At 41.3% G+C, this 14,530-nt stretch overlaps 1 protein-coding gene across 3 annotated transcripts in view; it reads left to right on the forward strand.

Annotated features, from left to right (window-relative positions):
* The window catches only part of Ptpro (protein tyrosine phosphatase, receptor type, O), a 229,001-nt gene extending 218,926 nt beyond the window's left edge, over nt 1-10,075 (forward strand). For 2 of the 3 annotated variants that reach the window (XM_005379017.2, XM_013511681.1), the window contains 3 exons: nt 2,042-2,177; nt 7,373-7,493; nt 8,874-10,075. In XM_005379017.2, the coding sequence (XP_005379074.1) occupies nt 2,042-2,177; nt 7,373-7,477 (241 nt within the window). In that variant the 3' untranslated portion in view covers nt 7,478-7,493; nt 8,874-10,075. Of the gene's footprint in view, nt 1-2,041; nt 2,178-3,220; nt 4,534-7,372; nt 7,494-8,873 lie in introns of those variants that run through there. The other variant, XM_013511680.1, reaches the window with a different exon arrangement.
* Nucleotides 10,076-14,530: the final 4,455 nt, after the last annotated feature.

Here is a 14,530-nt window from a genome sequence, read left to right on the forward strand (position 1 = left end):
CTAAATCCCCAGCCCCTACCATTGGATTTAATTCTTCCTTCTCACTAAGTGAACAAAGCTCCATCACAAGCTATCCCTATGACACGATGTAGTTATAAAATTTTTATGCAACTCAAAAGATCAGGAGACATAAATACTGCCTGGCTGCATATCAGAGAGTACCAGTGGGAGAGAGATGCTAGGGAAGCACTGGCAGCCAAGTCAACCTAAGCAGCTAAATCTATAAAATCTATAATCCAAGATCTAGCATGTTGGCCTTTGTGAATTAGAATGGCTAGGTTGTGAGTATATGTGAATGTGTATGTGTGTGTGTGTGTGTGTGTGTGTGTTGGGGAACGGGCACTGCACAAGCTAGGTTTCTGCTTAGGATATCATTGCTGTCAACCCACCTTAGGCTTTCACAGTTTAAAAGCTACCCTTTAGGGGCTGGGGATTTAGCTCAGCGGCAAAGCGCCTGCCTGGCAAGTGCAAGGTCGTGAGTTCGGTTCCTGGTACCAGAGAAAAATCAAAAAAATAAAATAAAATAAAAATAAAAATAAAAATAAAAGCTACCCTTTAGTAACTGAGATTATTTCTTCTCAAAATGATTCATTCCAAGAGCAGAAAATAAAGCTGCTCAGCCTTGGGTCAAACTCATGCATTCCCATCACAGAACTTAGAAGTACAGCTCCAGATGAGATTTTACAGGCGCTCACTTGGTGGCAGGTCATTTTATCTGAGAAGTTCTGTGAGGGAAGAATTGTCTAGCAGAAAAAGCAAATGAGCCCTGGATTGAAGGATCTAAATGTTAGATTCTTTCTCCTAACAAATTCCATATACGAGGTGTGATCAAAATATAGGGTGGAGGTTTAGGAGTTTTTAATTTAATATGCCTTGTCAGTTTGAAAAAACTTATCCCATCATTCTTGTTACTTTCTAAGGCATTTCTGGAAGTCTTCTTTCATGACTGTCTTTACAAGGTGTGATCAAAAATAGAATGAATGTTGCTGCTGAGTGCCATCCAACAGAAAGTCAGGCTCCTAAAAACTTACACTGTTTCCTCATCCACCTTGTTCCCAGATCTAGCGCTATGTGAATTTTCGCTCTTCCCCAAAGTCAAACTGACCATGAAAGTTGAATGTTTTAAATTGATTCAGAACTTTGAAGTGGCCACAATAGCACAGCTAAAGACATTCAATAAAGGGCAATTCCAGAACTGCCTCAGAAAGTGGCGAGAATTATAGGATACATGTGCTTACTGCCATACGTTTTTAAAATTTAAACATGCACTGTATAGTTCAATCGTATCTCATATAAACTGGCTTCAACTTTTTCTTTTCCCAACATGTCATTATAATTCAGAGTTTGAAATCGTTTGGCTCTTCATTCCTATGGGTGATTGCAAGAAAAGAAGAGCTGGCTTTAACATTGAACTAGGCATGGAGTGGGCAGTTGGCTGGCCCATATGAGTCCTCTTCGACCTGTGTGGACTGGATTTGGGGACTGTATGAGACTGGAACCAAGTGTTTAATTTAACTATAAAGCAACTAACTACCTAAAAGATCTGTGGGAGATTGTAGCCAGCCCAGGACCCACTGGAGGGGCATTTGTGCTGTAAAGAAGGCCTGTGATGGTGAACTGAACTTAGGGGTGAAGATATGAGGATAGCTATGGTCCTAGGGCATCTCAATTAGACTTTTGAGCTCAGTGTAGGAAATAAACTCAGGGGTTTATTCATAAGAAGGGACACTCTCATGTGCTTCCTTGAGGGCAGGGACCAAGTGTCCAGGGTGTTCAGTACGGAATCATTGGTTTTCATCAGAAACAGAGAGGCCAGGGAGTATGTGGCAAAGGCAGTGCACACCCCTCTCTCCTTAGACAGAGCAGTGATCATCAGAAAGTGTCCAACCACAACTGCATTCTCAACCTCAGTTTTGTGGGAAACATTATCGGAAGTCTAGTCCCCTTTACAAAGGGGCTGCCTTCAGTTTTATTTTTTTTTAAAGGAAATCCCCAGTTTACTTTCTCCTATCTAACATGCAGTCTGAACCTTTTTCTGCAGCGCTGGTGTGGGGCGTACGGGGACCTTCATAGCCCTAGACAGGCTCTTACAGCACATACGGGATCACGAGTTTGTGGACATCTTAGGGCTAGTATCAGAAATGAGGTCATATCGGATGTCTATGGTACAGACAGAGGTAAGAATGTAATAAGGATATACTTTCAAATTTGCCCTTGACTGAAAAGCTTACTATTATTCATCCTCATGTTTCAAAACAACTGTCACAATTTGTTTGTCATCTGAATTTCCCATCTTCTCATTGTGTATGTTGAAACCGCTACAAAATAAAAAAAAAAAAAAAATAGATGTTAATCTCTAGTAAGTGCATGGTGATGACAGTTTTGCCGGCATCACCTACCCTTGAGAAATCCAGAGCACATGGATGTGTTTGCAATTAGACGAGAATGAGTTAGTTGAAGGTAACAACCAATTTGAGCCAATGCCACCAAGTGGATACTGTGGACCGAAGCGATTCAATTTATACAGGAAATGCTGCCCTGCTCAGCTAGGTTTGTCCTCAGTTCTCTCTCCATGTGATTGTCTGTCCCGGTTCACTGTTGATGACGACCCCATCGATTATGGATATGATCCTTGCGTCTGATTTTAAGGCTTTCCATCTCCCGATGCCTCCAAACCTATCAGCACTTCCCGATGCCTTCATGTGAAGGAAAAGATGTATAATTTTAACAGCCTCAGGCATGCGGGGAAGTGTTCTGTGCCCGCTTCCTCCTCTTTCCCAGCCACCTTCCCTGGAAGCTTTGCATCGTGCTTGGTCTGGAGGAGCAGCTGACTGCAAACAGTTCCTCCCGCGTGGGCGCAAAACCCAAGTCCAGGAGCCTGCTCGTAACCCCAAGCACCCACTGTACTGGCGATTTACCGATTTGGTTCCGGCCAAGAATAAATATTCCCCTGGAGGAGTGTGTGTGGGAGGAACCTGGTAGAACAGAACAGAATGCACCTGCGGGGACCTCTTACTACCGGATTAAAAAAATAAATAAATAAAATACCGTGGTCTTCTCCCTGCTCTTCCCATACTGCACCACTAGACGTCAGCATAACTCAAAAAGCCTGGAGTAGTGGCTGACTTCTCCAGCTCTTCCCATTATTCTTCTTCCCTCCTATTTTCTTGATCCCATTCAAGCAAGGCTGCCACAGCCATTCCAATCTGTTGACCCCTAGGCTACATCAAGATCACAGCAGCTTGCAAGGTCACGCCTAGCACTCCGAGGTTTCCTTGACGCTGAGGAAGCAAGTCACTTCTTCGTTCCCTCGCTGCTCGAGGCCGGTTAGTCTGCATCTCGCTGGCTTCTAGTGTACTGCTGTGGACACGCATATCGCCTTCTCATCATGACTTTACAGTGTCTGGCCCAGAGAAGCCCGGCACCTAGTGATTAAATAGCGTTTTATTAATCAGTCGGCATTTTTGGCTTTCACTTCTATAAATTTATATCCTAATATGTGATTAAACCTTCCCATTATGCATATTAATCTCCAAGCTTCAAAGAGCCAGAAGACTTTTATGAGTCTTGGATTTGATAAATTGTCTGCCCCATTCACTTAATTTATACCTCTTTTCACTTTGATTATAGTCTATTTATTCTCTTTTGACTTTCCCCAACTTCAGAACCTTAATCCCTTTTTTAAACACTACCTTCTTGCAGCTACTCTCCTTCACGTTTTCAATTCTATTAATGTTTCTCTTCAGATCTACGGAGCCAAGAAAACGTTTGGTTTTCTCCCTTTATTGCCCCAAATTTCAGCTGCCTGGCTTCCTTCTTTATGGCAACATTTCAGGTTGACAGCTCTGTGAAAAATCTTTTTAAAGTGTGATCCTCCTTCTTTAAACTTCATGGGGGAATTCAAAGTCAGCAAAGGGGCAGAGATACCAGCCTACTGTTTTTCTCAACTGTTCAGGATTTTGCAATGGTGTTTCCAGGTGTGCTCATTCATTTGTGTCTATTTTGTTAGTAATTAAGTCTTAGAACATCTGGTCCATTTACATTTATTTTTTCATCACTTATCTGCTCACTGTGGTTCAACCTTTATTTTGAAGACAGGTTGATTTACCTGACACTGCCCTTCAGCCCATTCACATTCAAATCCTGTCGCCATCTCATTTACTAAGTTAATAAGAAATATTAAGGAATAAGTGATGAGGATAGACTCATGCTCCAGTTGAACTCTTTGTGTATATAATCTGCCACAGAACTGAATACCACATTTTTCCCATCTCTGGGCTTTAATTTTATAATCTTCTGTTATAGCTTGTGTCTAGATGTCCCCCAAAGCCTCATGCAATCATAGATGGCCCCTTTTTGGAGGGGGCTGAATCTAGAGCATGTGACTGATTCATGCTGCAGTGCTAGGATAAAGGATGCTTGGATTAAGGTGGGTGATTATATTAGTTTGGCACCACCCTGATCCCAGTAGTCTGGGCACAATATAGGGGACAGAAAGAGGCTTTCTTGTCCCTTGCTTGCCTGCTTTGCTCTCTTCTGCCTGCCATGAACTATTTCTCCCCTGTTATGTCCCTCTTCCTTGGAGCCAGCCAATTATGAATTGAAACCTTTATAACCTTGTGAGCTAAGTAAACCTTTTCTCCTTTAACTTTGGGTGTCTAACACTTCTTCCCCGCACTGCCCATCCTGTCTCAGTCTATAGATGACAGAAGTCACTGACTGGTTCAGCTATGTCCTAGTACTTGTGTCAGTCATCGTCACCACTGGCTCTCTGAATGTTGACCTGCCCTCCTCCACTCTCTCCTCTAGTCAGACAAGAACAGGGGCTATGAACACAGAGGGGTGGTTACAAGGAGCGCCCAAATGGGGGAAAGACTGGGTCTTAGCTTTATGCCTGCTTATGTCACGTCAGCTCTCATAGCTCCCATTTCTCCTCTCTAAAATGAGCTTGCCAGTTCTCATGAATTGCTGTAAAGCACTCATTATAAAAAATAACAGCACCCAGAGAGGTGCTTTGAAACTGTAAAAATACCACCTCTGGATGGCTGTCACTTCTCCTGGGCTCTCTTCTACTTTTACCGAATATTTTGTTTGGTTTTCCTCTAATAGCCTCTATCAGGAGGTCAGTTAGGGCTCTGCCTTAAGCAAGCTGTCCTCCCCATGGGCAGCTTGGGTTTCCCACGGACTCTCAGGAATGTGTCCAAAAATAGTCTTCCATTTACTTTTCCTCTGGCCTTTTTATTTTTTGACACAAGTTTCATCCACTGGGTGGTTATGGAGTGACAGTCCAGGCCTTGTTGGTCTTCTTAACATAACACCAGAAACAATGGAGTGATATAGCAGGACCACAAGGGTCATTCAGGTACCACTGCGATGCTTGCTAAAAATACAGAGTATGTGAGAGGCCAGTCTAGTGAGGGTTGAAGTGTTTGTTTTATCTTTGTATAAAGCTGCTGTATAAAAGCTTTCTTAAAGTCCTTGGACATCTGGACAGGGTCTTATTTGGAGGTTATATCTAATAGAACTACTTATAGAGAAACTGGGAAATAAAGAAAAAGGAGAAAGGGTATGAAATTACCCTTACCTCATGACACAAGAAACCTTAATATTTTATTGGTTTCACTGAAGTATAACTTTCATACAGTTGTATTCAGAGGTATGTGGTATGTGAGCACAATGTTGTGAATGTTACTTAATATGTAAATATATATGTATGTGTATGTATTTATACACGCTAATTTTTCACTTACTATTTTACTGTGTATATATATATTTGCCTAAAGCTTATAATGCTCATTTTAAGGACCACTAATATTTCATTATAGATACACCATTGTTTACCTAAACCACTCTCCTTTTTATAGAACATTAAATTGCAATTTTCCTCTTTTTATTATTCTCTATGTCCATGTCATTTTTAGCACTTTATTAAATATTTTACCCCACTAACAATATGTAATAAAGACTACCTCAAGAAACTTGTTATCATTAAATGTTATTTCTCCCTTTCCACTTTTTACTATTCTCTATGTCCACACCATTTTTAGCACTTTATTAAATATTTTACCCCCACTAACAATATGTAATAAAAACTACCTCAATAAACTCAAGTTATCATTAGACATTATTTCTCCTTTTCTAGCTTTGTCCACTTCATAGATGAAAAAGAAGTGTTCATTTCTTGCATACCTTTTAATATTTCCTCAGTTTACTTCAAAGTCATTTAATAAGCATAACCTAAGCACTAGGCATTAATAATAAAAACAATGAGGGGGCTGGGGATTTAGCTCAGCGGCAAAGCGCCTGCCTGGCAAGCGCAAGGTCGTGAGTTCGGTTCCCGGTACCGGAGAAAAACCAAAAAAAAAAAAAAAAAAAAAAAAAAATTAGTCCTTGTCTTTAGGAATATTTGGCCTAGTGGTTGAAGGACTACACTTATTTTGTTTATTTGCATGTGTTACTGATTTGTATGACTTCTGAGAAAAATAAAGTTATTAATATTTTGCTATAATTTAAAAAACATTTTCCATTCTAATTCCTGGCTTACCCTTCACTTCATTCTGTTTATTATTTTTTCTTGTACATAGTAGTTTGAATTTTTTTGTGATTTATCCCTTTGCTTTTAAGTTTAGAAATGCTCCCTTGAACTAACTAGAGAGAAATTAACCTATATTTTCCTCTCTATTTTTCTTTGTTTAATTTATTAAACTTAGGGCCAGGGAGATAGCTCAGTGACACAAGTGCCTGCCTCACAAGCACAGAGTCCTGAGTTCAATTCCTGATACCAAAAGAAATAATAATAATGATAACAATTTATTAAACTTACCGAAATTTATTTCACTTTTTAAAAACACTGACTTATTAATTGAATATTCATGGTCTTTACCATTATATAGTGATGATCTAATGTATGTACCTAATCATGATGTATTGTGTGCTTGAAATTTGCTAGGAGAGTAGATCTTAAGTGTTCTCAAAATAACAACAGCAGAAAGTAATTGGGTGAGGTCATGTATGTGCTAATTAGTTTCTGATGATCATTTCACAATGTGTATCAGATCACTACATTGGACACCATAAAAACATACACTTTTGGCTTAATATATTTCAACGTATTTGGGGAAAGACATTCCACTGTAAAACAAAGAAGTAGTGGTGTTCTAAGCTTTATCACTAATAAAGATTCCTCTACAGTTTGATTATCTTGGATTTTCTAGTTGCAAAATTATCTCCATACATAACAAAAATGGTTTCCTTTTAAACCAGCTCCTCATCAGTAAAGCTGTCGTAGCATTCAAATATTTCATCTTTGCACATACACCACCTGCATAAAAGTTGCTGGCTTGAAACTCGCTTGTGCCTCTTGTTGCTGCAGGAGCAGTACATTTTCATCCACCAGTGTGTGCAGCTGATGTGGATGAAGAAGAAGAAACAGTTCTGCATCAGTGATGTCATATATGAGAACGTCAGCAAGTCCTAGTTTTGAATCCGGAGCTGTAAGTAGGGAAGAGCTCATTATGGATGCTCTGCCTGAGAGCAGTTGAGTGGGGGCATGATGGGATGGCACATAGGCTGATGTGGCCATTTGTATTGGCTCTGACTTCACACCAGTATCTCTGTGCAACTCTAGGCCATAGAGAGGTGATCTTGGGTGGGAAAAAACCCACAGCAAATTTTTGAGCTTCAGTGCACCTGGTTGGTGGTAGTAATAATCAGACGTATGTTAGTTTTTCCATTGCTGGGTGGTAATACTGAAGTAAACAACTTAAGAGGAGGAAAGATTTCATTTGGCTCATGGCTTCAGTCCATGGTTTCCCCATTCATTTTAAGGTGTGTGATGACACAGAATAGCAAGGTGGCAGGAGTGTGTAGCATAGGAGGCTTCTCATACCAGGAAGGCCAGGAAACAGAGAAAGAGAGGAAGAGGCCAGCATCCCAATATACCCTTCAAAAAGCATCTCCCCAGTGCCCATTTCCTCCAATGAGCCCACCTGCAAAAGTTTCCACCCCCTCCCAATAATGCCACCGCCTGGTGACCATGCCTTCAACACATGTGATTCCAGGGGACATTTCAGGTCTAAATTGCTATGAATAGCTTCTGCAACTCCTAATGATTTGAGTTCCATTCCCTCTACCAAAACCTTAAAGCGTTCTCTTACTGGATCTGTGCCTACACTATAGGATACTACTATCTCACTCTATGACCTAGATATTTTGCGCAAACATTCTATTGATTAAAAGGATCATAAAGGATTACAGAGGAGACATGACCTGGACTAAATACTCCAAAAGAAAGAAAATTGACAATGGAATAATGTCAGAATAGTGGAGTCTGAAAATGCTTTGATCTCACCCATTTTGGGAGCATGTAGTTGAAAGTGAAGACATCTAAAGCCCTATACTCAAATTTTGACTAAGAGATCAGATTTTGGAGATGTAAGTAAGCTTGGCTGAGGTAAAAGCAAACTATGCCTTTAGCACCATAAACAGAGTAACCACTGAGAGTGGGGAGCAAGTGGTGGAGGGCTGTGGGGAGGAATAAGACAGAACAGGAAATAGGAGAGTCAACAGCATCTGGGAAGGGTTGGTATCGTATGTCTACAACCATCCATTGTACCTCTACATCCATGAAGAAAGAGACAGAGCAGCAGCATGAGCAGGAAAGGTAAGGGAGAAGGAAGCACAGAGAGAGACAAATTTGTAGGTAGAAAGACATTCAGACCTGCAGAAAGGAGGAGTCACACAGCGGAAGATGCGTGGATAAAATCCCATCCACTGGAGCTGTGGGGTTGATTGTAAGGAGAGCTGATGTTACAGCAGGAGAAAAAAGGTGGAGACTTCCGGCTTCTGACTCTCTATCTCTCTCTCGTTCACAGGAGAGGACATGATGTGTACTCATTCTCCCTTGCTTCCAGCATTTTGGGGGGGCCTTATTAGTCATTTGGCTGAAATGAGCCCCTGCTTTGTAATATGTGGCCAAGGAGATGATGTATCTCACAGAAGCACTTGGAAGACTTAGCCTTAAAGAGCCTGCAGTGTCTTTTGGACTCTTTCACTTCTGGACATTTAATGGAGCAAATTCAACAGAACATCAGCAAGGTCGACACGCTCTGCAGAATTTTCTGCAGGCAGGAAGTACGTTACTTCTGAAGAGCTTAGCTGGCCCTCCGCTGGCTGGGCTGAATTTTGTGTTTGTTTTATTGTTTTGTTTCCAGTGCAATAATTTTTGTACATGTGTGATTTTTTCAGAAAGTTGAACTGTTTTCTGCCCACACCAACGATCAACCCCATAGCCCAGGAAGGAACAGGCATTGTTAGCATCAAATTATATCTCGTTATTTAAAAGAGGCACGGCCACACATGAAAAAATGATCATTGTACTTCAAAAGAGATGAACCAGCGATATATCTGTACTCCAACCTTGAAACTACTGGATCAGAAATGGAAAGGGCAGATGGGGAGGAGAGAAGGGCTTTACCCACCTATTACCTGCATACTTTTTCCTTCTCCAGATATGAAAAGCTGTACTTCAAAGTAGAGTAGAAAAAAAAGTATTTGTCTTGATTATTCTAGTTCTTGATGGTTTTCTTCCTTATTAACTCTTGAGTGTTTCTTCTGTGGCCCTTTGGGACTAAAGTTACTGTCCAAGTCCTTTTTGAGAAACCAGATCTGGTTCAGAAGAGTTTCAAGTCTGACCCTAAACTCCGTTGCTGTCTGAGCAATCTTGGTGCCTAGAGCTTGCATTTCTTTTTGTTGTCCTGCATATGTGTGAGCGCGATTTCTCTGAGAAACTATAGGCTGTGACAAAGCACTTTCTTTCCTCCCGAAGAACTGGGAATGGATGACGTTAGGGCAATGAACTTCAGCATGCTGGGACAATTCTTCGGCTACCTTCTTTCATAATATTGTCAAGCATCTCTATGGATTCCCACAGAGATCTCTTTTTGTTTTCTTTTCTTTTTGGTTGTCAGTTTCATTTTTAACCTGTATACGTAGTAACATTTTATTCTCTGAATTTTGTATAACTACAGTACATGATTGTATATTGTGACATGAATACTGTCAAAATGGATATTGATGGCGTTGTGGAGCCTGTGACTTTGTGCCACTTCCGGAGAAATAAGAGGCGATGGTATAGGAAAACATCTGGGGCTGAAAGTAAACCCAAGCTGGCTGCTTTGCTGTGGCGATGTGGCTATCGTGAGCCTTCCTGTGTCAGCTGCCAGGAGGCTTCGGGCTTCTCTGTGTGTCTGATCGCTACCCCTTCCCCAGACTCCCTCCATCCCTGATCACCCTCATGAAACCACAGATACAAGATCAGTTTCCAATTTCATCAGTGACCTCAGTGATGGCGAAGGATGCCAGATGAACAGCTCTGCACCCCACCAACGCATGTCACTGAGAAGGCCTGGCCAGAGCAGCCCTTGGCAAAGGTCCTTACACGATCTAGCCAGGAAGGCTCAGTTTCACCTTGCAGGGTGAGTGGCAGAGGATGTCCGTACCCTGCAGGTGAACAGCTTGGGCTCCTGGGGGATTGTCAGTTTCTCCTCACCTCCTGTGTTCTCCATCTTGTCTCCCTGCTGCCACCTCCTCCTCTTCTCACCCTACTCTTTGTTTCCCCTCTTGGCCATTTTTATAACACATCATGCCATTCTCAGGAACAAACACAGTTAAAGAAAGGTGGCAAGTGTTACCGGTGAAATTCTTAGAATCTCACATACAGGGGGAGGGTAGTGTGGTGTGACGGGTGGACAAGCTGATATGTTTCCAGCACCGCTACAAGGGAGCTTGCAGAAATTTTCTTGCCTGGAATGTGACTTCCCATGAAACAAAGCACTTCATAAATATTTCATGTTTTCCTTGAACACCCCTTCATGGTAGGGATCAAATAATGCCAGATCAGTTTTCCCAAAAGAAAAGATGAACTGTCCCGTGTTGAGACTGAAGACTTGGAGGTTATATCACAGAAAGGTCAGAGAAGCACTTGACCAGATCATTCCTCCAGGTTCTCTGCAGCCACCACTCCACTCCTTGAAGCTCCTCAGTCTATAGAGGCAGATTTTGCTAGATCCACCTAGCAAGAGACTTGGGCTTTAACCCTGATAAGGACTTTGGAACTTATCTCTGCTGAGTTTCATTTAACCAGTTGTAGAATGATCTGCTCATAGTTCCATATTTTGTAGGTATGAGTATTAGATGTGATAATTTACCCAAAGATATTTAGTATCTTGCTCTCTTATGTCCCCTAAGGCTACACCAACCAACTCTGTTTCCACCCCAGCACCCAAATTTAGCACCCAGGGGGGGAAGCTTCCAGGATCTCTGTATTATTAACTAAGCTTTAAAAAACTCACTTGAGTAGTGATTTGTGCTGAATGAACACAGAGGTTATTAGCTACATGCAGTTCAAACAGCCTGTGTGACACACAGAGCTAAAGATTTTAGAATTGTAAAATATTTACCTTTAAGTGCTATTGAGATCAAATTCCTTGGCTGCAGAAGACAATTTATGAAGTTAGTTCAGAAACTGCCATTAGGGTCTAATTTATAAACTTAATAACACCAGTATATCTGTCACTACACATTGTGTGATATTTTTTAATTAGAAAAGGAAAAAAAAGTGACAGCAGCATTGTTTTCTAATACAAGATCTAAATTTTCCCACTGTCAAGACAAAGTTACCCCTGAAATTTAAATTAGAAAAGTTACGGACATGTTTTTAATGTCAGATTTCATAGTGCCTCTCTTTTCCTCAAAGTTGTTCCCTGTCCCCAAAAGGTTGACATATCTCCCAAAGGGCTTGTGGCACCAACATAAAAAGCAGCAGCCTGAAGCTTTGGGTCTGAATTTTCTGCAGGCCACTTGATATCTGCTTGCTGGAGGATTGGCCCTTAGCCAAAGAGTTAGAATTACTGAGTCCAATTTGTAAGAGCCAAAATTCTCTCTGCTTTCTAGCAAGGAGGCCTTCCTTTGCACCTCGGGAAATGTCTGATGCAATGTGCTTCAAATAACTGGCTCACTTCCTAGATCACAGACCTCTAGGCTGGTATTGGCACAAGAATACAGTCTAGGAGCCATGCCCATGACTGGATATGACATTTGCTGTGGCCAAAGGGGTTACAGAGCAGCAAAAACATAACATGCAAAACTGCAAACTTCTATCTCTGATTTTCAACAGCCCAATCCAGACACACGTGAAAGAAATTTCAGCCATGACAATTCTGACCCCTGGCCTTCGAGAACAGGAGGGCTTTTGTTTTTAGCTTCAGCAGGAGCTTATCACAGGCTTTATCCTGGTGGGTCACCTGATTACAGACAGAGTGTATGTTGAGCTCTGGGAGCTGCATTATAAGAGGCATAGTAACAAATGGAAGGTTGTCCGGGCAGGGTCACCAGAACTGTTAAGAATACGGAAAAACAACGGGTCATGGTAACAAAACCTGGGAGAACTGGGGCTGTTCAATTTGGAGTGAAAAGATTACTCCACCGTTCCTTCAACAGATGTCTAATCCTGTTCAAGGAATCAAGGAATCAAAGGACAGAAGATTTCTTGGCCACCTGCAGTAATGTTAGCCGCTAGGATAAGCACAAATGGAGCAATACGATGGCTTTTAAAATATGGTAAGAATCAGTTTCGTCGTTCTTGGAAGGACTGAGAAAGTATCAGTCAAGTTTATCACAGCATTTTTCCCTTTTATGTCCTAAAACCTTCCCACAGTATATCTTCCCACCAGGCATACCCACAAGCAATATAATGATAAGGGTTTTTTTCAGTTCTTAGGATTGAATTCGGGGCCTTCACACTGAGCTACATCCCTGACGTTCCCACCTCCCCGCCTTATTCCTTCTTCCCCTTTACTTTGAGAGAGGATCTTGCTCAATTGCTCAGGCTAGACTCAAACTTGTGATTCTTCTGCCTTGATGATAAGCTTTTGTCCCCAGTGGCTTATACATCAGAAAATCAGATAATCATTGCTTTTGTCACCACCGGGGAACTTGCCTGGAATGTAACTTTCCCCCCCCTTGGTAAGAGTTACCATGCTAGCCCTGCTCTTTGACTCATAGCAGGCCAACCATACATTTCCCTGGCGGATAGTGAGTTCTTTTCTCTTGGACACTTCCGGTATGAGGAATCCCTGTCTCACAAGGCAGCCTATCGCTTCATATTTCAGAAACCATTTCCTCCATTTGTTTACATGCCTAAGGATCCTACTAGCTTAAGAATGTGTGAGGCTTGAAGCCCAAGTCCATTTCCCCATGGTGGGAAAAGGGTGCTGTGTGCATGTCACTGCCTGTGGCTGCATTGAAAAGAGAGATCAGCTTCTCTCATAGTCTGCAAAGATAGTGTTTAGGAGGCATGATCAAAATATATGGTGACTCTCTAACTCTTAAAAATTTGTCACAGTAAAAAACACATTGCCATTAATCTCCCTTAAAATATTCACTTTAAACACATTTATTCCATCATTCTTACTGCTTTCTGAAGTACTCTAGAGGTCATTTTTCTGTAACTGTCTTTGAGAGGTATGATCAAAAATAAGGTGAGTGTTACTGCTGAGTGCCATCAAACAGAAAAGCTGCTCAGAGAAACACTACTGTGTGTCCTCATCTACATCCACCTGATTTACCAGATCTGGCACCGTGCAAGTCATGGCTCTTCCCTAAAGTCAAAATGACCACAAAAGATAAATATTCTAAATCAAGTCAAGACATATGACAGTGCAGTTAAAGATACTCACAAAAGATGACTTTTGAAACTGCTTCAAAAAGTAGCGAGAATGGCGGGATAAGTGTGTTCAAAACAAGGGGATATATTTTAAGGGAGATTCATGACAGTGTGTCTTTATTCTAATAACTTTTATTTTTAAACATTCACCTTATGTTTCTTTTCCTTTCTTTCTTTCTTTTTTGGTTTTTGGAGACAGTGTCTCACTATGTAGTGTAGGCTGGCCTTGAACTCAGTGATCCTCCTGCCACAGCTTCCCAAATGAGTGTTTGGATGATAGGCATATGACACCACCCCCAGCCCCCACATATGTTTCAGTCATTCCTCTTACACCTGATTCTCTGAGGGGGGGTAACAGTAGTTTCTTTCCAATGCACATTCTTTATATATACATTCCCTTTGTTCAAAATATCATTAGGAGGTAAGAATACTCACTGACCAGGTATAAAAGTTTAAAAGGATTATAGGTGAAATTATAGTAAATACCAGGCTATCAAGTAGCAGAAGCAGGACTCCAACCCACCTTTGTCCAGCCCCAACACTTTTTCCCCAGTACTTTATACTGTTTCTCATTCATGATGTTAAATTATGATAGAAAAGAATTAAGAGCTTCATCTCTAGGTAATATATTTAATATAGAGAACAACCTTTCAATATGAGAAATAGAAAATTTCTAATCCTCTAGATGTCTTATGCCAGGCACCACGGGAGAGGTTGTGGCTTTGAGGATGGAAATGACAACATCCCTAGTTCAAGTTCACATGCCAGTAGGGGAAGCTAGAAGTGAAAGTCAGGGCATTAGAGTGT

The sequence above is a fragment of the Chinchilla lanigera genome, unplaced genomic scaffold, assembly GCF_000276665.1.
Source record: "Chinchilla lanigera isolate Chin_1 unplaced genomic scaffold, ChiLan1.0 scaffold00012, whole genome shotgun sequence".
Classification (NCBI taxonomy): Eukaryota; Metazoa; Chordata; class Mammalia; order Rodentia; family Chinchillidae; genus Chinchilla; species Chinchilla lanigera.